The sequence below is a fragment of the Nipponia nippon genome, unplaced genomic scaffold (genome assembly GCF_047370975.1).
Source record: "Nipponia nippon isolate SJK-2023a ecotype South Korea unplaced genomic scaffold, ASM4737097v1 scaffold_2, whole genome shotgun sequence".
NCBI classification, from domain to species: Eukaryota; Metazoa; Chordata; class Aves; order Pelecaniformes; family Threskiornithidae; genus Nipponia; species Nipponia nippon.
The window spans coordinates 35,858,080-35,877,981 of record NW_028262336.1 but is presented as its reverse complement, the minus strand read 5'-3'; the positions used below and the strand labels follow the sequence as shown (position 1 = coordinate 35,877,981).

At 39.4% G+C, this 19,902-nt stretch overlaps 1 protein-coding gene across 5 annotated transcripts; it reads right to left on the bottom strand.

The window, feature by feature from the left end:
- Positions 1 to 408: 408 nt before the first annotated feature.
- On the bottom strand, positions 409 to 19,642 carry PWP2 (PWP2 small subunit processome component). 5 transcript variants are annotated; one of them, XM_087758659.1, is made up of 22 exons: positions 19,304 to 19,618; positions 18,639 to 18,771; positions 18,377 to 18,551; positions 17,955 to 18,054; positions 17,567 to 17,653; positions 16,691 to 16,834; positions 16,096 to 16,231; positions 15,353 to 15,573; positions 13,977 to 14,120; positions 13,136 to 13,206; positions 12,900 to 13,036; positions 11,619 to 11,767; positions 10,837 to 10,984; positions 9,548 to 9,698; positions 9,018 to 9,198; positions 7,911 to 8,058; positions 6,660 to 6,768; positions 6,139 to 6,204; positions 5,567 to 5,785; positions 3,077 to 3,227; positions 1,917 to 1,991; positions 409 to 1,742 (listed from the first exon to the last, which is right to left on the bottom strand). In XM_087758659.1, exons 6-22 carry the CDS (start codon positions 16,798 to 16,800, stop codon positions 1,583 to 1,585), a joined length of 2,376 nt encoding a protein of 791 aa, XP_087614785.1. In that variant the 5' UTR covers positions 16,801 to 16,834; positions 17,567 to 17,653; positions 17,955 to 18,054; positions 18,377 to 18,551; positions 18,639 to 18,771; positions 19,304 to 19,618; the 3' UTR covers positions 409 to 1,582. The 5 variants fall into 5 exon arrangements, with proteins under 5 accessions (XP_087614785.1, XP_087614786.1, XP_087614783.1 ...); XM_087758660.1 differs by having other exon boundaries at positions 18,457 to 18,551; XM_087758657.1 differs by lacking the exons at positions 17,567 to 17,653; positions 18,639 to 18,771 and having other exon boundaries at positions 18,457 to 18,551; positions 19,304 to 19,416; positions 19,526 to 19,642.
- Positions 19,643 to 19,902: the final 260 nt, after the last annotated feature.

Genomic DNA, 19,902 nt, shown 5'->3' with positions numbered 1-19,902 from the left:
AGTAAAATGGATTAAGAAGTAACAACTATGCTATATGTCAGGTAAGACAATCATGGTTTTCACGTTAGCTTAAGCACTTCAGCTTTACAAGGATCCCAAGACGGATTTTTTTGTTTTCCTGCGCTGCTACTTCCCTGTTCACCTCTACTGCCTTCTACCGAGGGCAGAAAGCCCACTTTCTACCATGGCAGGAGGTGGCGGAGGGGTGGAGAACGACAAGCAATTCCACAAATCCCAACATGATACCACAGAGCATCTTCCACAAGCATTGCTCCAGCCCACCCGGCTACTCCTTCGCCCCTCTGAGATCCTGGAACATCGGCACAACCACGAAAGTGTTAGGAGGCACGGGGGCATCAGCAACTGAAGATATTTTTAAACGTTTTACCACAAGAAAAACAAAACAGATCACTTTGCTATGTTTTATTTAAGCAGCAAGTGCATCTTCATTTTGTATACTGAAATTCTACAAACTCTGTCTGCTGTATGTTTTGGACTTTGGTTTTTATTCAGCAGTTTTTAATATACCTCTCCTCTCTTCCAAGAGTGGAAAGAGATCAGAAAACAAATTGAGAAGAACAGAATACACTGAAAGCAATCAATTCTGGCTTATTATTAATATCTGCAGTATCTTCATTTACAAAGCCCTTTCAACAGGTGGCTTGAAAGCATCACAAGCACAGGTACAGTTTATGTTCAGTGCCTCGCTGTTGTTATTAGCCAATTCTCATGCCAATTCACAAAAGCAAGGACACAAAAAGTTTCAGATTTTCATGTTAATAAAAACCTTTAAAAAAGACACAAGACAAGAGAGGGCTTTCATGAGAAAAAGAAACATTTGTAACACGTTCTCCTACAGTTTAAGTTAGACTGAGTTGGCAATTTCCAAACAAATTTTTACTGCAGTATCTCGGATTAATTAATTAAAGCCCTGCAGAAGTTATATAGCACAGTAAACTTTCTCCCCCATATTCATTGTTATAGGTGTATCATTTATGCTCACTATTGAAACTTCATCAGGTTTGGAAGCTACAGAACTAAGAAAAATAGGTCCACTTATTCCTAACAGCGTTCCAGTAATATGTACATACTAAAACCAATTAAAACATTTAAAACAAGTTGAGAGTGATATCTAGACCTCCAATTAAGAATGACTTAAAAAAGGATTAAAAAAAAAGAGTCCACCACAAAGTATGACAAGACTGCATTACAAATAACTCATAATACTTAGTCTATGTACAATGCATTTTTAATAAAGAATACACTTCTTCCAGTCGTATTTCTAACTTCACTGCTATAAGAATACATTTTTGTCTTACTTGAAATCAGGAACAATAAAAAAGCAAATCAATGAATCAAGCAATCAGTGCTGTCAAGCTGTTACGGCCAAAGGGTACACCAAATACACCACGGGTGGCACCTGGTCTATCCTGCATTTCACCCTCTTGTATGACTCACACATAACTCCATCCACACTGTTAGAGAGAGTTAAAATATGCCACTATGAGGGCCACTCATTCTCAGTGAATACCACTGCATAGAATTACTTTGTCTGAGGTCTTCTCCCTCCCACGAAGAGTAACTAGGAACTAAGACTGTCTTTATGAACTTCTTGCATGAGATAATCACTGTCAGAATCCAAGTCATCTTCATCTACTGATGTTTCTTCTGCCAGACGTTTCATGCCCCGCTGTTGTGAAATGGCCAATGCATATTTAATATTGTAGATATTCCATTCACAGCTGTAAAAATAAATAGTAATGTCTTAGAAACAAGATTGCACTTTTTTCCTAAAATAAAAACATCTCTAAAAGACCACCATCTCAAAAGTTCTAATACCATGCTATCATCCCCCAAATTACTCCATGCTTTTGTGCAGGGTTTTGATTTAAACTTTTAAATATAACAATACATACAGTTTGGAAACATCTTCAAAATGACGTTGGATGCTTTTCTGAAGGAACTGAATCATAGGGAGCAGCTTCACTGACCTTGAATGGAGAAAACATGCAACTTGCAGCGTGATTTATATTTATAGATGGGAATTTAGAACTTTTCTATATTCTCAAAGTTTTAAAAAGCATACATGTTAATTTTTAAACACGAACGTTTAAGATAATACTAAATAAATAAAAACTTCTTTCTTCTGACTCTGCCCTCAATGATTATACTCAATACAAGTAATATTATTGCTAGAAATTTTTTTTTTCCCTAATGTCACACTGCAGCTTGAAGAACTAACTCTGCTTGCTGTAATGATGACAGTTCCTTCCAGCTACTACAATATTTTCTGAACAAGGATGAGTTTATTTTAAATCATCCTCTTCTACTTTATCAGCAACAAAAAGAGAAAATTTGTTCCAGTCATTTCAGTAACTGAACCAGTAATACCCATGTTGAAGCAAGGAAAGAGTTACTCAATGCACTGTTTCTTTAACCTGCAGGACTCCCTCTCCGATTACCTCTCACTTAGCCTATTTTAAATTTCTAAGTTTGCCTATTTTTGTTCCCAAAAGTCTATAAACTCAGTACTATGGGTGGGCTGAATATAATTCACATGGCAGGCACGTGTAGTTGTAAAGAATTATGTAGGAAAGCAGAATACTAACAAGCTAAAAGTGCATGCTGTAATAACAAGCTACAAAATGAAGTCAGTATCTGCACATTATCTTTCAGTTATATTTAATATACATAATTGTTTAAAAACACAACTGCCAAAATCCTATCACTCTGGAAATCTCTATGCATTTATAGGGTAAGCAAACTATGCAGTTTTACCTGTAATATTTGAAAAACGTTTTTGCAATTTATCCTCACAAATCCTATTACGCATTCCAATGCTATCATATACACATTTGTTCGTAAAGAAGTTGTGTTAAATTAAAATGTAAATTTTATAAATAAATGTAAATATTTAAATAACATGTATTAAATGTATATGTGATAAATGTAAATTAAGTAGGTTTAATTGCTGTATTTGCATCTATCTAGAACGTCAGTAACTGTTAATTAAAAACCTCAAACTGACAGGTGTTCTAAAATGCTTGTCAGCTTTCTGACTTTCACAAGATCTCACCTTGTTTTCAGTTTCTGTCCATGCAGCATGAGCAACTTATGAGCCCAAATAAGATAGAACTCTAAATGACAAGATATCTCAAATGCAGAGGCCAGGAACTCCAACACTTTCTCCACGTACAGGTCTGGGAGTGATGAGCAGACAACATCAACTGTGCAAAAAAAAAAAGCCCATAGACATCAGAGTTGAATTATGATTTGGAATAACATGAGAGAGACCGTAGGAAAGCATATAGGGAAGGAGAAGAAAGCACTGTCTGGGCAACTATTTGATATTTAGCATTGTATTTCAGGGTACAGTAGCACAGTCTCTCAGGAAGCAAGTCTTTCCTCTTTGAGCCTTCCAATCACTACTGTATTTAAAAGTAAGAACTTAACTCCCCCCCTCTCCAAGTTCTTCCTCCGACCAGAATACTCTCCCCCGGTCTCTCCTTCACAACTTTTACTTCCACTCTTTCCTCCTCTTTCAGTGTAACTAGACTTTATTGAAGTCTTGTTGCTTCGTAAGAATTTCTGTATTCAGTGGAACTAGTTAAGCGTAACAACCAGAGGTAATAAAGGACACTTGCAAAGACAGCAAAGTCGCCTGCTCACAGAGGAAGTGTCTGAAGGCTGTTAGCAACAGCTCAGCACAAAGAAGCATGATTTATAAGCATTCAAAATAATCTCACATGTAACTATGACGACCTCATTATATATAAACTTCTCTCAAAAATAAAAAACTCCTATTCTCTGCAGCCACCCCAACTGGCCTATGTAACATTCAACAGTGAAAAAAAGCTTTCGGCTTTCAAAGAAACAGGCATACATTCATTCTGTCAACAGTGGATTACAACACCTGAAATTTCCATGCCTCATCCCCTGCTGCTGAGGTTTTGGTACCTGCCTACTTACCCAGCGTTGCCTGTGTACATGGGAGTTTTGGTTAACTTCAGTAAAAGAGAACTAAGTTTTGGCAGACAGAGGCAAACACTTATGCCAACGCAGGTATGCAAAACGTGATTTACCCTGACATGCGTAATTATCAGGCTTGCTACCTAGGCAATAAGGTAAGAAAATCCTACAAGGCGGTTGGGTTGCAACACATCTGATTTCAGACTCGAGCATATTTTGACTAGATAAAAGGAATTTTTATTTGCTACATGTGAAATACTGCACGGAAATAAATACTTTTTACTAGGGCAACACCACTGAGGTTAAGGTAAGACAATATACTTTAGAGTTACTATGACAGAACTGTTAACGAAGTTAAGTAGAATACACTACTGAAAGTTGATTTTTAAGGTCATGTCTACCATATATAGCTAATGAATGTGCACATTAGTTATCAAAATGATGAAACGGATGCTAAAGAATGACTTCAGTAAATGTCCTCCAAAGCTGAGTGACATCTTACCTGTTTCTGACATGTCACAATTGTGAAAGCATCTGTCTCTTGTTAGAAAGAGCTTGGCACTTAACTAATCATCTGTTTGGTTTGCCCTCTATAAGGACCATATTTACATTTGTTTAGAGGGATGAATTTCACAAACACTATAAAGGAACAAAAATCATCAGAACTTCAAAGGGCTGACAGTTGCAGAGTTGTCCAAATTTTGGCAGACTTTGGCCTGGCAAGACTGATTTAGAGCAGCTGGCACAGAGCTTTATCCAGTTGAGTGCTGAACACTTCCAAGGATAGAGACTCCACTATCTCCCTTGTCAACCTGCTGCTGTATTTGACTACCCCAAACACATTATCGTTTTTAATTTCCCATGCTGCAGGAGGTCTGTTGCCTCTTGTCATATCATTGTGCAACTCTGAGTCTGGTTCTGCCTTCTTTCTAACATCCTGTTAGGCACTTGAAGACAGTAAAAATATTCCCCTTCTCTTCTGAAGACTGAACAAACCCAGCTCTCTTAAGCCTCTCCTCAGCTGTCACGCACTCTGGCCCTCCAATCATTTTCCAAGCCCTCCATCAGATGCTCCAGAGTATCAGTGTCTGCCTTGTACTGGCGAGCCCAAAACCAGGCACAGTACTCCTGATGTGATTCACAAGTGCTCGATAAAGATGACTAATCGCTTTCCTCAAACTGCTGACTACATCCTTGATAGTACAGCCCAGCATCCAGTTGACTGCCTTCATCAGACAGGCACACTGCTAACTAACACTGAACTTGCTGTGCCCCTCTAACATCAGCTGCTTCTGAGAACTGAAATCCAAAAACTTTACCTGTATATCCAGACCTGATCAAATTCCATGTTCAGAAGTCACTAGATGTGCATGCAGTAAAATTAAAACATAACACCAAAGAGTCTACTTTATTTACAAAAGACCACCCCCTCCTCTTTAGGCTTCAGCTACAGAAGAAACTCCTTAAATATCAATGTTATCACTCCCCCTCCGCCCCCTGCCTCAAGCTAGCCTCTGCCCTTTAGCCTTCAACTTATTTGGCTTACACATCTCCGCTAACAGCTAGCTCAGTCCAGTTTCATGGAAGATCCACTTACCTTCATCGCTAGGTACAGCCTCTATGACCTCCTGAATTAATTTCTTTTCATTCAGCTTCAAGGCCATGATGATAGCCATAGTGTATTCCTTCTGATGCAGTGTTTTGTGTATATTGCTGGGTGTGATATCAACATCCAGCTCAAAAGGATCAAAAATTAGCCCAGAGTCCAGTGAATAGATAAGAAGACCCTCTGTGGTGGTGGCTGCCCAGCTTCGTCCTAGAAGAGAAGTAACAATATTTAAGAACAAAGCTGGGTCTTCTAGGATGGAAACAGAAGAGTAATGATAAACAGATGACTATTCATTGCTTACAAGAACTGGATAAGACTGAAAACCATGCATCACTGATGGACCTGTCAGCAATGACAATGCTTGTAAAAAATACCAGCTGACAGTGATGTACTAATTATCCACTGCACAGGAAACTAGACTACAAACCGAGCAACACTGTATAACATCTGGAGAGATCATCTCCAAGGCATTTGTACTTCATTATTACTCCTCCAATGCTCTACTCTTTTGCTTGTTTTATATGGAATAAAACAATCCTACATTAATTGTCAATACTCACCTGTAGGAGAGAATCGCAGGCAAGTCACTCTTATTTCTGGTTTAAAGTGTCGGTAACTCATGTCACCTAAAAGAGAAGTTTAGAAGTGATTTACCAAAAGTTCATGGTCTAGCTATCAACTCTAACTATGCTGTTATCATTATGCTGAAAAACAATGCAGAACATGCCAAGACCTGTCAGAGTTCAAGACACAGTAAGTAAGGGACAGTCCAAGAGATCTTACAGCTGAAATAAGTAGTGGGACAGAATTTTGCTCTTTGAAAATGAAATCAGGACCACGGGGTTCCATACCCAGGAGACCACAGTACCTGCTCTTTCCTGTTGCTTCTACTATGCAAAAGGACCCACCCATACAACAGCTGAACATTTGTGTAACAGATCCCTGCAGCTACAGAACATTCAGGTTCTAACTTTAAAACTGAGCTGAACAATTCAAATCCTTCTTATCTGGTATTGACTCTATGTCAAAGGTTTTGATCCACATAAAACGAGTAACAAGACAGCAAAACCAAAAGCCGTACCTCTTTTTACTCCAGGAAGAGGAATGGCAACACCATCTTCACCTCCAGCCCCTTCATCAATCAGAGCCATGCTGCCAAATTCCGTCATTTTTCTCCGATCTAAGTATTCCTAGAAAAAACATGTAAGTTCCATTCACTGCACTGAATCTCCTCTCAAACATCTGTATTAATGGAAAATACTCCATAACATTCAGGAGTTACCTAGTGGTTATTTCTCTGCACTTTCTTCCAAAAGTTTCTCCAAAATCACGGAGAAAACTGACAAATTCACAACAGTGGGCAACAGTGTCTGACCACAGATGAGAGTCAAGCTGCTTCAGTCTTAAGGCCTCAAAACAGCACAACTCAATTTAGACTGGGGTTTCCCATTATTACATTGTTGTTCTACTTAAGAGATGCACTGTTTCCTCAGATGCAGCCCTACTCTTCCTCCCCTTAAGGTTCTGTAACTGTACTGTGCTACCGTAAGGGCTGTGTAGCCAGACAGCTATGCAAATGATGTTTTAGGGACCTCCCCTCACCCCATTTTTAAACACCCATCCCCTCCAGGATTCTTTTCCAGCTGGCTCACTTCTGGTATCCTTTTGAAGCCACATGTTGAGCTACACTAGCACAACAGAGGGCAGCAGAGAAACTAAGGCTGCTTCACAAACCACTGTCATCAAAGAAATATATTTGGAACCACAGTCAAATACAGCCTAACACGAACACTGGAACAATCATCGTTCTTCCAGGTAAGAAGCGTTACTGGAATTTTTTCCTTCTGATGCTTTTCATAGTTCACTTTAATTTTAAAGGAATTTAATTTTGCATTTGGCAATATTCAGAAACCAAGTTTGTAAAGGTCAGTGATGTTCTTCTGTGCCCACAATAAAATCCTTCATTTCTTTGCTAACACAAGCAACTGACACCCAGGGAAAGTTAGCTTAGTACAAAATATTGATCATTTAAATTTTCATATTTTCTCTTCAATTTTAAGTTAAGTGCCAACTGACTTAACTCTGCTTAAGAGTTCTGCTCATTCAATACAAACACATTGCCGTCTGGCAAGACTTTAGTTAGCTGAATGTCAGGAATTAATTTTGTTTTCTGAGAAATATTTCCTTACCACTCTCCTGCACAAAACCAAGAAAATGAACCCATGCTTAATAAAACATTCATGAATCCCACTTAAATGTGATGTTATACTAAAACCAAAGTCTTGGGGGCAGGGAGGGGAAATGAAAAAACCTGACTCCTGTGGTCACATACCTCCATTGCATCTAAAGAAAAGTTGCATGAGATTTCAAATTTTTTCATAAGGATCTGTTCCTTCACATTATATATACAGACAAATTTTGACAATCCACCTGCCAAAATAGACTGACCATCTGCTGAGTAACACAGAGTAGTAAAAGATCTAGTAAAGAAAAAGAGAAAAGTAGTTAATTTCACTGCCACATCTGAGCTATGAGTACAGTGTGAAGACACAGACCATTCCATGGAGAAAGTGGAGATGTTCATTCACACAATATGTACTTAACACACAAAACCATTTACCACAAAGTACTTGGTGCTTTACTATGAATCACAAACAATTCAGAACTTGAACAGCTTTTTGAAGTACTTCCATACTTCTGAGTCATAGCTCAACGAATGAGCTTTCAACTACACCCTCCACAACACTAAGGATGGTCAGAAGAGCTAGAGAAAAAATAATATTATGGCGTGTTTTAAAGAGATGGTTGAGAGCTCATCACTAAAAAAAATACTTTTTTTTTCCCTCCCCCCCCCCCAAAAAGTCATTGTTTCCTTTTTTCATTTTGTTTTGAGGGGGAGCAATATGGGGGAAAAAAAAAAAAAAAGGCTCAAGGCAAAAAAAGAGAAGAATGAAACATGACTTCCATATTACGCTTTTTGACAACACACAAATTAAACTTGCCTTTAAATATTACTTCACATGTGTAGTAGTGTGTAATAAAACCTACAGCGTATTTACACTTTTAAAAAAAATTAATAGTTTTTACACACTAGTAGTTACATACTAGTAACTACATAACGAGATCTCCACTTAAACCTATCACATTTGGCCAATGAACAACTTGCCACGAGAAGCTTAATATTATGGTGGCAACCCACATTTGTAACAGATGAAACATGCTCAGAATGATGCTGATCAGTGCAAAAAAAGACAGAAAAGACAGAAAGGATCCATCCGGATGTCAAGTCAGGTAGTCTTTTAAAATCCAACATCAGAACCAAAATATTTGAACAGCAGATGCACTCTGAAATCTTCACATAAAAAACACATGGAAAGAAGAAATTCGAAAGCAAAAGCCAGAGCGGCACCCTCTTTTCACTGCAATCTCAATTACTTACTTTGCCTTGGCTGCTTGTTTGGCAGTAATTTTATCAAGCTCCTTCCTTCCCATCTGAAGATCGTGCCTTCCTTCAATTGAGCCAGTTTGCACTGCATTTTCATGATCCCAAAATGTTATCTGTCCATTCAAAGCAGCAACTGCAAGCTCTTTGCCATCAGGACGGAAAGCAACAACAAGAACTGCAAAGAATTTAATTAACAGTTAAAAATGCAGTCAGATCTTTTCCTAAGAAAATACCCTATATTTTTCCAGGATCTTATTTCAACCACCACAAAAAGCTTAAGAGTAACAAGTATGACTGTACTTTTTCCCTGGACAACATACAAATGTTTAGCTAATTAATAAAGCTAGAGCTAGTATTAAATAAAAAAAGATTTCTTGCACTGTTAACTAAGTACTACAAACTACCTCAACTTCTGGTTTTTATTACCAAGAAGGAGCCTGTCTGTATTTAACATGTTCTCTTGTTCGTTCTTGAAATATTTTTGATAATATTTTTGTATTGATATAAGATGAAATAAAGGTTACCGTCTGAGTTCAGTATTAGTGTCTCCTTAGTTCTCCAGCTGTCTAACATATCCCATAGCTTGACGGTTTTATCCCAAGAGGCACTAGCTAGAATGCACTTCATTGGGTTAAAGGCCAAACTGCTGATGGGGCCCTCATGACCTGATAAGACCTAATAAAAGAAGAAAAGATAAAATGGAATTAGGTGAAAGAAACTGAAATACATGTAGTCTGCATTCAGTACACTCTAAATATAACAATGAAACCATACCTAACTTGTCCACACATGCCTGAAGTCACTTTTGGACGTGTAGCATGATACACATCAGTTATTCTCAACTTTTTTTTTTTTCAGAAGTTTTAAAAAAAATCACGTAAGTGCTAGCCACTCTTACGTATACATATAGTCTCTTTAGAGACCAAGACTTAGGAATACGGTGCACTTTTTCCCCACCCTCTAATCAGAACAATCAGACCAACTGTGAAAAAGCAAGTCATTGCCCTGAGAATTCAGTATGTCCTGCAGCTGAAAACATTTAAGAAAAAACACTAATAAAAACTGTGAATAATACAGATTTTTATGGCATGGAGCTCCTACTCCTCTCAAAAGAAATCAAAGAAAGAAACTAAACTCAAAACTCTGGAGATCTACTCAAGTATATGCCGAGTTACTATTAGTGATCTGTGTTCAACAGCTATGCCAAATTAAATACATTAATCTCTGAGTTCATCTACTTGTACAAGATGTACATAATGCTTAAGCATTGAAAATAGCAAATGAGCTTGACTTGCTCAGAAGTAGTGTTCCTCCTTTATTACATCTGCTCTCAAAGGAATGTGTTTCTAACAAGCAGCAAGACAGAGGGGATCTAACTTAATAGTTTTCTCACCCTACACAACAAAAACCTTCTACACAAGAAATTGTGCCCTGCTCTAGTGCAGCAAAACTGTCCACAAAATCTGTATCTAAGGACAGCACCTACAATTTCTTCATTACCTGTAGAAAAGAACATCTCTGAACAACTACTGGAGGAAAGACTCCTATGTCCAGCAATACTGGTATTGCTTCATCAGCTAGAAAAAGCTCATTATTCAAAAATTCTAAAAACTATTTCTCACACAAATCCAGGATAGCCTCCATGCAATAAAGCAAAAATTTCTGAGAGTAACATAGTGTAGCTCCAGTTCTTGAATAAAACAAAACACTTCATGTTGTATTAAAACCCTCCGACTAATCCTGAAGTTACTTAGTATCATCACGATCTATATTACGTGTTAAATTCAAGTCCTCCAACACTGTAGGTCCTTACATCTAGCAGCCTCCCACTCTGCATTGACCAGATGAATATTTCAAAGGAATCCTGGGAACCAGCTGACACAATCTCACCACTGGAGTCCACAGCTAAACAAGAGAACTGACTTGGTCGTGGAGATGTAAAGGTACGGAAATTGCGGTATCTGTTGTAACGGTGAAAATAAATTATGAGAACATTTCAGGTAGATTTAAACATCTGTTTTACAAACGTATTTAAAAAAGGATTTCATTTTACTTAAAGTCTTTTAAGCTATCTACAAAAAAATTCTTTCTATAAAATTAAATGAAATGCCTCAGAACGATTCCAAGATTCAAAAAAGGTATTATTCACTCTGCAGAAGTAACAGCCAAAAATACTCAAACTGAAGAGCTTTCTTCTATTACATAGCATATGTCCATTCTTTAGAAAACATAGGCTTGTTTACGCATCCAGTTCTGCACACAGTTGTATTATAATGGCTCAACCACTAAAACTATGGCAAACGTTCTGTTAGACAGGTGCCTTCTCCTCATTTGAGTAGTAGAGCCAGACAATGATCTTACTGGATTTCTGGCTTCTCTGAGAAAAGTTCTTCCAGAATTTTCTTCACAAAAACTGGATGAAGTGAGGATTCCTAATTACCATCTAAATTTCACTCAAAGGCTGAACCAAAAATCAATGAAGCAGTACTGACATTTGTGCAGCCTTTTTTTTTTTTTTTATTTATTTTATAGTTTGCGGTATTTTGGGGGGTGAAGCTGAAGACTAAATGACACAAAAGCTTTATAAAGAGTTACCTGTGTAGATCAAAGGCACGCACTGTTCCATCTAGGGAAGCACTCAAAATGACATAACCATTGGAAGTAAAAGTTACAGCAGTTACGCCACTGCTATGTTCTGTAAAAGTGACAAAACAAAAGCTGCTCGAAGTGTTCCACACTTTCACCTGCAAGAGAGACAACAAAAGCCTTCTTCGCATCTCCATCATCAGTTCACAGAGAAAGTAAGGGAAAGGCAGCAGAAGAAAGAAAAATTAGTCCTAAAACCCTGCAATAGCATAAAGGACTTTCAGTACCACCCATAAGGAATTCTGTGCAAGTGAGACAAACAGGGCCACAGCTTATCGTTAAGCCTTTAAAGATGTATATACAACATGAAAATCTAAGCGGAGACAGACAAAAAAATTTAAAACAAAGCTAATTTTCAAGGAAAGCTATAAGCATCTCAGGCTCCCATGCTTTGGACTGCCCACTGGTAAGACACGTGTCAAATTCAAAATCAACTGTGAAGCCATTCCAGAAGTCACAACTGAGATGTTATTTCATTCTTTTTTTCCAAACAAAAATGTTATGCATTTAGTGCTCTGCCGTTTGAGACTTCTGGGGTTTGGCCAATTTTAAATCTGAATAGCAGAAGCCATGAAGTGGCAGGTCTTTCTTCTGATGTTCAGAAGTTCTGATAGGAAACAAGCTACTATCTTTGTCCCATTCATGTGCCATGAGATTGTGGGATTACTCCACAAAACATCTTTAAAAAAAGTACATGTACACCTAGCCTACCATTTCAATACAAGTCAACCATGAGAAGCTAATTTTTCTTTTAAACAGCAAGCTTCTGCAACAGTACATTTCAGAAAAATCTGTTTAGTAATTGTATTTTTTAAAATAATTTGAAATGAATTTTGCATCAAAACCACTTACTAAAAGGGCATGAATTTGCTGACATTCATTCATCCCAAAGTGTCATGGAACCACCACAAGCATACGTAAATTAACATTTGATGAATTAGGTATTTTTGTGTTTATGGTGACTGCAACTGTAATACTTAAAAAATCATCTGCTAAAAAGCATACGTGATGCAATTTACAAAGGATATGAATAATAGCAAATCAAAATATATACATCCTCTAGAGAGAAAAATAAAAACATTTAAGTGAGGACAAAAAATTATTACTTTATATTAAGATAAATACGTATCGGTTACAGCAATAGAGCTTTCTACATGAAACAGAAATTCAAGCTGCTTACTATGTTATTAAGACTTAAAGTTCATATTTCAGGGATACTGCATCACTTACTTTCCCATCCTCCCCTCCAGTTACTATGTATTGTCCATCTGGAGAATATGCTAACGAAACCATGCTGTTGAAATGTCCCTGCTGCTTCAGCACGTAGGACTCGCTTTGCCATTCCCACACCAGGAGCTGACCCAAACCTATAAACGCATGAGAAGAATTAATCAGAATTATGAATACAATGATAAGACTCTGAATGCAAGCCACAACACACATACAGACCAAAAAAAATTACAAACCTGAACATCCAAAGGCAATCCAGTCACCAGTACAGTTGATAGAAATAGAAGCTATCCTTTGGTCTGAAATACTGAAATAAGAGAATTACCCAATAAACAAACTTGTGTTTTCATGCCTTCTGTGATAAAACTTCAAATCTAGAGTTTATTTCCTCTGTTCAAGCAAGTTCTTTGATTACCTTACTGAATTTCTGTATCACTGTAACATCAAAAGCAGCATACATGTTCTTTCCTTTATTATAGTCAAGAACATCAAACGGACAATACTGCCTTATTCAGAAAGAAGACAGAGTATCTACATCCCAAAGACGTACTTGCCAGCACAGAGTAAATCTCCCCACATTCAAGAAGAAAAAAATAGCTTTTTTGTACAGGGGAATTATGCATTCCTTAGCTAGCATCATACAGCAATGGAAAAGAATTACCGTTTTATTTGACAACTTAGCAGCAATATACAGATCATTTTACATACACAGCACTTTTTTTTTTTTTCAGATACTACCTTAATTTTCTACAAAGAAACTGACAATATGAAGTCCAAAGCATTGAAGAAATCTATAGCCAAAAACTAACTACTCAGGAGTTCCTCATTCAGACCTCACTTTTCCGTAAGAAGCTATGGCATGGAGTTGTATGATATTTTAAGTCTAACTATGATTCTGCCCTTCCAGAAATTACAATACTAAATAGATACTCACGTTTAAGATTTTTCTGCTCTGATTATTCATCCTTCACTACTGAAGATGGTGAGTTCTCAGTCAAACAAAACAAACCAACCCCAAAAATGCACACCCCCCCCCAAAACCAAACCAAAAAACCAACCACAAACCCCACACCTCACCTCAAGGAGTGGATCAGATTGAAATCTGGAAGCTCATGGAGGTGAAAGATTCCAGAGGCAAAACCAGTGACTAAAAGGTGCGTTTTCTTGTGATAAGCTGCAGATGTCAGGTTATTGAAGTCTCCCTCTTTATTGAAAAAATACCTGGCATTAAAGAAATAAGCAAAAAAGCAAACGATGCAAAAGAAAGGTATGCTGTTATAGCTGCATTTCAAATATAGGTCAAATATTTTGATCAAGGTATCCTACAATAAAACTAAAGAGCAGCAGTTCCAGGAATTGCTAAATATACGTACTTTACATAGCTAGTGAAAGCAAATTCTCTTCTTTACCTCAATGTTTACAGCTGCTACAGTAATCTGATTATCAGAAGTGACACCTGATCACATGCAATGAAAAGGACCTAAAAGTTAACCTCAGAGGAACTGCACTGTGCATTTCCTTTTGATCATCTAATGCCAACATGGGTGACTCATGAATTCACTGTTTATCCTTCTATATGCGAGTCCTCTTACAGAGGAAGGAACTGAAGCAATAGTCAAGTATTATACACCTGGTGAAGAACGTTTTCACAGTTTCTTTGTAGCTATATCTCTTACTGGAACTAAACAGATAAGCACCATGTGATGGTCAAATAAAAGAGCATCTGAACATTATCCAATAGTTGTATACTCCAATGTTCCCTGAGGCTAATTCCAACCTGGGTTGCGGTAGCCACTTTCTTTATGCTTCCTTTACAGTCAGAAAGACTGAGAACAGAAGCCTTATGTCAGGTGTTCCCAACTGGCCCTTAAACGCATCCCGGCTCTCCCTCACTCCACTGACAAAAGACGTTGCCTATGAATGTTACACTTCTTCAAGCAAAGCTAAATGCTGCACCTGGATTATTCTTTAAAACTGGATTCTTCTTTGTAAGCCGCATCTCCTTTGATGTGGACAAGACAGGGAGATCCTTCAGGAAGGCATCTCCAAGTAGTTTACCAAAGACGCTGATGAGCTATCTTTATCAAATGTTGCTGTCACCTCTTGAAGTCAACCAATCTCTTCTCCTCTATACTTAGAGGATACTGTACTAAAGATCTCCTTACACTTTTTGAGTTTCAAACACTAAAACATACAGTGTAAGTCAGTGTTTCTTGTATTATTAAAATTACCCTGACTTGTTATTCTGAAGGTGAAGGGTATCACTCTTCATGTAGTCAAGGTAAGACACACAGATGTTCTACCGCAACTACTTAAAATGGGATCTATAGTAAATTACTAAATCCTGGGCAGAGTTTTATACTGCTTTGAGTGAGTGATAAAGGGTGGGAAAAAAGCCCAATATAGTAAATCCCCATAACAATTCTGTCTTTGGAAAACTGAAAATCACTTACTTTGCAACACGTGAATATTTAACCTTATTTCTAGTCTCTCGCTCATTTGGATTGGCTTTTCCATGAATTTCTTCACCCTTGGGCTCTTCAAGAAACTCTTCATCATTTTTTTCTGCATTCTCTTCCCCAGCTGTGTCTTTAGGGGGCATGGGCTTCAAACCGTCGAGCTCTGTATCACACTGCCACACACAGAGAGCTGCATCCTGGCTAATTGTGTACAGCTAGAATACAAACACACAAACGCACGATTATCGTGTAATACCTATGTTTTGTACTCTGCTGTCTTGTTGTGAATATAGAATTGCAGAAGGGTTAGCAAGTCTCCACTCTATCACTAGGATAATATATTACTTAGACCTCTAGAATTCCTGGTGCTTTGATCTGGAAAATTCACTTGTCCTGAGAAATGGGTGATTTACTTTATGTGCCCACAGAGAAATGTTGAAAAGGCAATTTGATGACCAGTTGGCATTACAGCTTTTTTTTTTTTTTTCCATATTTACAACTATAACTTTTTAGGGGAGCAATTTTAAATAACTTACTCTCCTTCTAAAGTTTACTTCTTCAAACGTTCACGGAATAGTAAATTCCTGATCACCGCAGAGGAGTCAAAAGAGATATTACTTACGCACTTTCTAAATTCTTAGATATTATCAAAATAGTCAGCATCCTTACCTACAGATAAGATTCTGTTTCAACTATTTTAATATTAAAATTCAAGAATGTTGTGTGATTATACATACATCTAGACTGTTCTCTTCAAAAAAGCAGGCTACTATTATATCCTTATGCCCTCCAAGTGAGTAGTAGATCAAGTTTGCCCATCGTTCTGCTCCAAACACCCATGTGGACATGTCCTTGCTCCCTACTGCAAAACACCTACAAAAGAAAAGGCAACCTGAATTAGAACACTGGTTTGCAAAACTCTTCGCTGGCTGGAGAACATTCTGAATGGGAAGACAGCAGTCACCACGTTAAAAGTAATTTCACACACAACAGAGTTGTAAACTGAGGTTGGCAACTCTAGTAAAGGCAGATAGGATTAAATACATTCAAAAGGTCAACCATGCTCACATTCCTGAGGTATCTCCCTTTTATCGATAACTAGGCATTTTCAAGGAAGAATGCACTGTTGATCCCTAATATATACATATTTTATACTCTCTAGTCTGCCTAGTATTTTTTAATTCTTTAATTCAAGATAGAATTAGAAACAGAAGAGCCAAAAATAATTTTTAAAGCTAGTACAATACTTCAGAGCAAAGAAAATGGACTGTAACATATATACGAATATTAACAACGTGAGCAGGTAGACAGTGCTTTAGTTTAACAACTCACTTGGAATCATCAGTCCAGTCGATACAAGTTGTTTCATCATATGGACCATAATAAGTTTTGTCCAGAACGAATGCATTAAATTCTCGTTTCTTCCCAGGAGCATGGTACATAAGAGCAACATTGTCTTTTGTAATCACAAATTTCCTGTCATATGGGGGGGAAAGTATAATTGCACACAAAGCTGTTAAAGCAAACAATTGTTCAGAACAGAGTGCAATACAAGAAAACAAAACAATGTTAAAAAGGGTTTCTGCATTACTGAAGTGATAAGTGCAATACAAGAAAACAAAACAATGTTAAAAAGGGTTTCTGCATTACTGAAGTGATAAACATGGGTTGCTTTCAAATTGGAAACAGAAAATTATTTGCAGATTCGTATCATCCCCCAACTTCATGAACGCAGGTATACCTTAGGCATTGTAAGACAAAACCTTCAGTAAAAAAAATCACTTAAGTTGAACAACAAATACTTATTCTCTAATTCTCACAAAGGAAAGAAAAGTTCAAACATTCGAAACAGGATGTTCTATTTCAACTTCTCTTCACCTCCATATATGGGCCAATTTCACAAACACAAAGCATCTGCATCCCTGTTACACATATCCTCTAAACTGGTCCTGTTGCCAGTATGATTCTCTAGCACAGAACTGTGACTCCAACTTTCAAGAAAAAAATCATTCATGATGACCTTAACTCAATCCAACTGAGAAATGCCAGCAAAAGGGGAACTCTGCACTTTTTCCTCTCACCCTTCTGATACCTCCAACATTTATGTCACCACACTTTGGCTCAGTGACCATGCAGCCAAGGGACATGAAAAGAGGCACTTGATTCAGAGAACCGCCTCTTTCAGTAGCACAGTTGTCTTAGACTAACCCGTCAGCAGTGAAACTGCTCCGCCACAAGTGCCATCACACAACTCTGCAGCACTGATTGTCCCCCCCATGGGCTCCTCCACCTTACCTACAACACATAAGAACAGTTAAGACTCACAGCAAATCTTCTGTGTTTCTAAGAGTTCCACCACAGACAGACATCATCTGTGACAGACAACCGTCCAGGCAGTATCTGTTTCCAAGGCTTTGCTTTTCCTCTTTTCTTCCCCTCTCAACTTTACAGATAAAGTGACTCTGATCAGCTCAAAATCTCCCCTATATTAATCAATAGGTATCATCCCCAGATTGGTCATAATGTCTTAATAATTACAACGAGCTTCTGGGGTAATTTCTGTTGTTTTGTTCTAAAGCATGCACATTTTACTTACTTGCCGTCAGGGGAAAAGCTGACACTGTGAACTGGCTTGTGAAAATAAAAGTGATGTATCACACATTTACCGATCAAACTGACAAGCAAGGCAGCTCCCTCTGTAAGGGCAGAAAAAGAAGGATCACGGAAATAATCCAGTTCCCAAAGAAACTATCACCCTAGTAAGCTTAGTTTCTTTACTGAGAGAGGGGAAAAAGAACAAAAAAAAAACCCAAAACACACAAACAGTACCTCCTCAGAAACTTTTCAAGACCGTGTACTTAATATTATTAAGAAGAAAAACACAATCAAAATTACAAGTCACTTTCTAAATTTTGTAAATAAGTTCTTTTTAAGTTTTGTAAATAAAGACACCTTCCCCTGAAATTCCAACATAATTTTCAAAGCGAAGCACTTCTAATTTGTGTTAAGGTTGAATACCTAGCAATACAGACTTTCCTCTTCAGGCTGTATTTTTATTTCATTCTCTTACAAAACAAATGCCTCCTTTATGAAAGTACCTTCATCAATTAGTATGGCAAGACTTCCATCTGGAGAGAGCCCCACGCACGCAATATTAAGCCGCGTAGCCAAAGGAAATGTCTCACACTTATTACTGCAAGAAAAAGATAGAACGGTAAATCGGGTACAAGGATGTAGAAATAACAGTCATCTTCTGCATCAATGAAATATGGTTTGATACCTATGTTAAAGCCACTGAATCAACTTAGATGTAAAGCCCCCACAGCTTTCTTCAGCTGCCACAATCCCATAAACACCAACTATGGGCTCCTGACCAGAATCCTGGTATAACGAGCATCAATCACAACTCTGGCCTATAAGAAAAGGCAGATGACAGTCTAGGCTTTGCCGTATAAGAGAGACAATACAGGACAGAAGCACGCAAAGAAACCATATGACTAGATCAAACGCAAACTATCCCCCCCCCCCCCAATTCGTTTCTAAAGCACATCTTTACATACTACTTATGCTGTTCTCCCCACAGGCCTACTAGGCAGGCTTCTACCTTTTAACGCCAAGCCAGAAACTTTTCAGGACATTTTGGGAAGGCAAACCATCCCTGAAAACCCCAGCCCATGCCCGTCCTTTCACGTAGGGCCGCGGGAGCCGGCAGTGCAGGCAGCACCGCTCCCTCTGCCCGCACCACCACGCCCACCGTGGGCAACGCGGACTTGGCTGCCGCCGTGCCGCCCTGGGGTCGGGCTCCACAACCTCCTGTGAGCTCCCCCCATCCCCCGACAGCCGTGCTGGCAGTGCCAGGCCCTGCCCGCTGCCGCCCCGGGCAGCGGCTGGCGGAGTGCTAGGCCGCGGGCCGGAGGGAGGCGGCGGAGGCCGGGGCTCGCTTACTTCTTCAGGTCGAAGAGGGAGATCCTGTTCCCGACGGGGCTGAGGAGGGCGCTGCCATCGCGGGTGAAGCTGAGGTTCCCGCGGCGGTACACGGTGCCCAGCAGGCCGGAGAACTGCGGGGGGAAGCGGGGGAAGGAAGAAAGGGACAGGCGGCGGTTAAAGGGTCAGGGGAGAGGAAGGCAGGGCCGCCGCCCGCCCGGGCGGCTGCCGCCGGGCACTCACCCGGTACGCGAACTTCATGGCGGCGGCCCCACGTGAGGAGCGCGTGGAGCCGCTGCCGGCACGCGCGGCCACGGAACAACAGCAGCGCCGGGGCGGGCCCACGGCGACCCCGCGCATGCGCCCGGGGAGGAGGCGGCGGCGCGTTCCCGCCGGGGGGCGGGCCCCGGGCCGGGCCCTCGATGGCGGGCGGCGACGGTCCCGGGGAGGGGAGGGGAACGGCTGCCGGAGCGGCGGGCCCGGCCGTGCGGTGTGACTGGTCTCCCCTTCTCCGCCGGGAGAACAGGCCGTCACCTGGCCTCTGCCGCCGCGCTCCTCTCTCGTCAGGGTGGCTCCTGGCCGCCACAGGGAGCCCAAGCGGGAGCACGAACAAATGGCGA

What these genes read in the sequence shown, in the direction of transcription:
- PWP2 (XM_087758657.1), bottom strand. Translation starts at nt 19,642, where the DNA reads ATGCGCGGGGTCGCCGTGGGCCCGCCCCGGCGCTGCTGTTGTTCCGTG. An exon ending in AATCTGATCCACTCCTTGAG is followed by an intron (nt 13,207 to 13,976) that starts GTGAGGTGTGGG and finishes CTCTTATTTCAG; the next exon opens with TATTTCAGACCAAAGGATAG. An exon ending in TCTTCCTGGAGTAAAAAGAG is followed by an intron (nt 6,205 to 6,659) that starts GTACGGCTTTTG and finishes CTTCTCTTTTAG; the next exon opens with GTGACATGAGTTACCGACAC.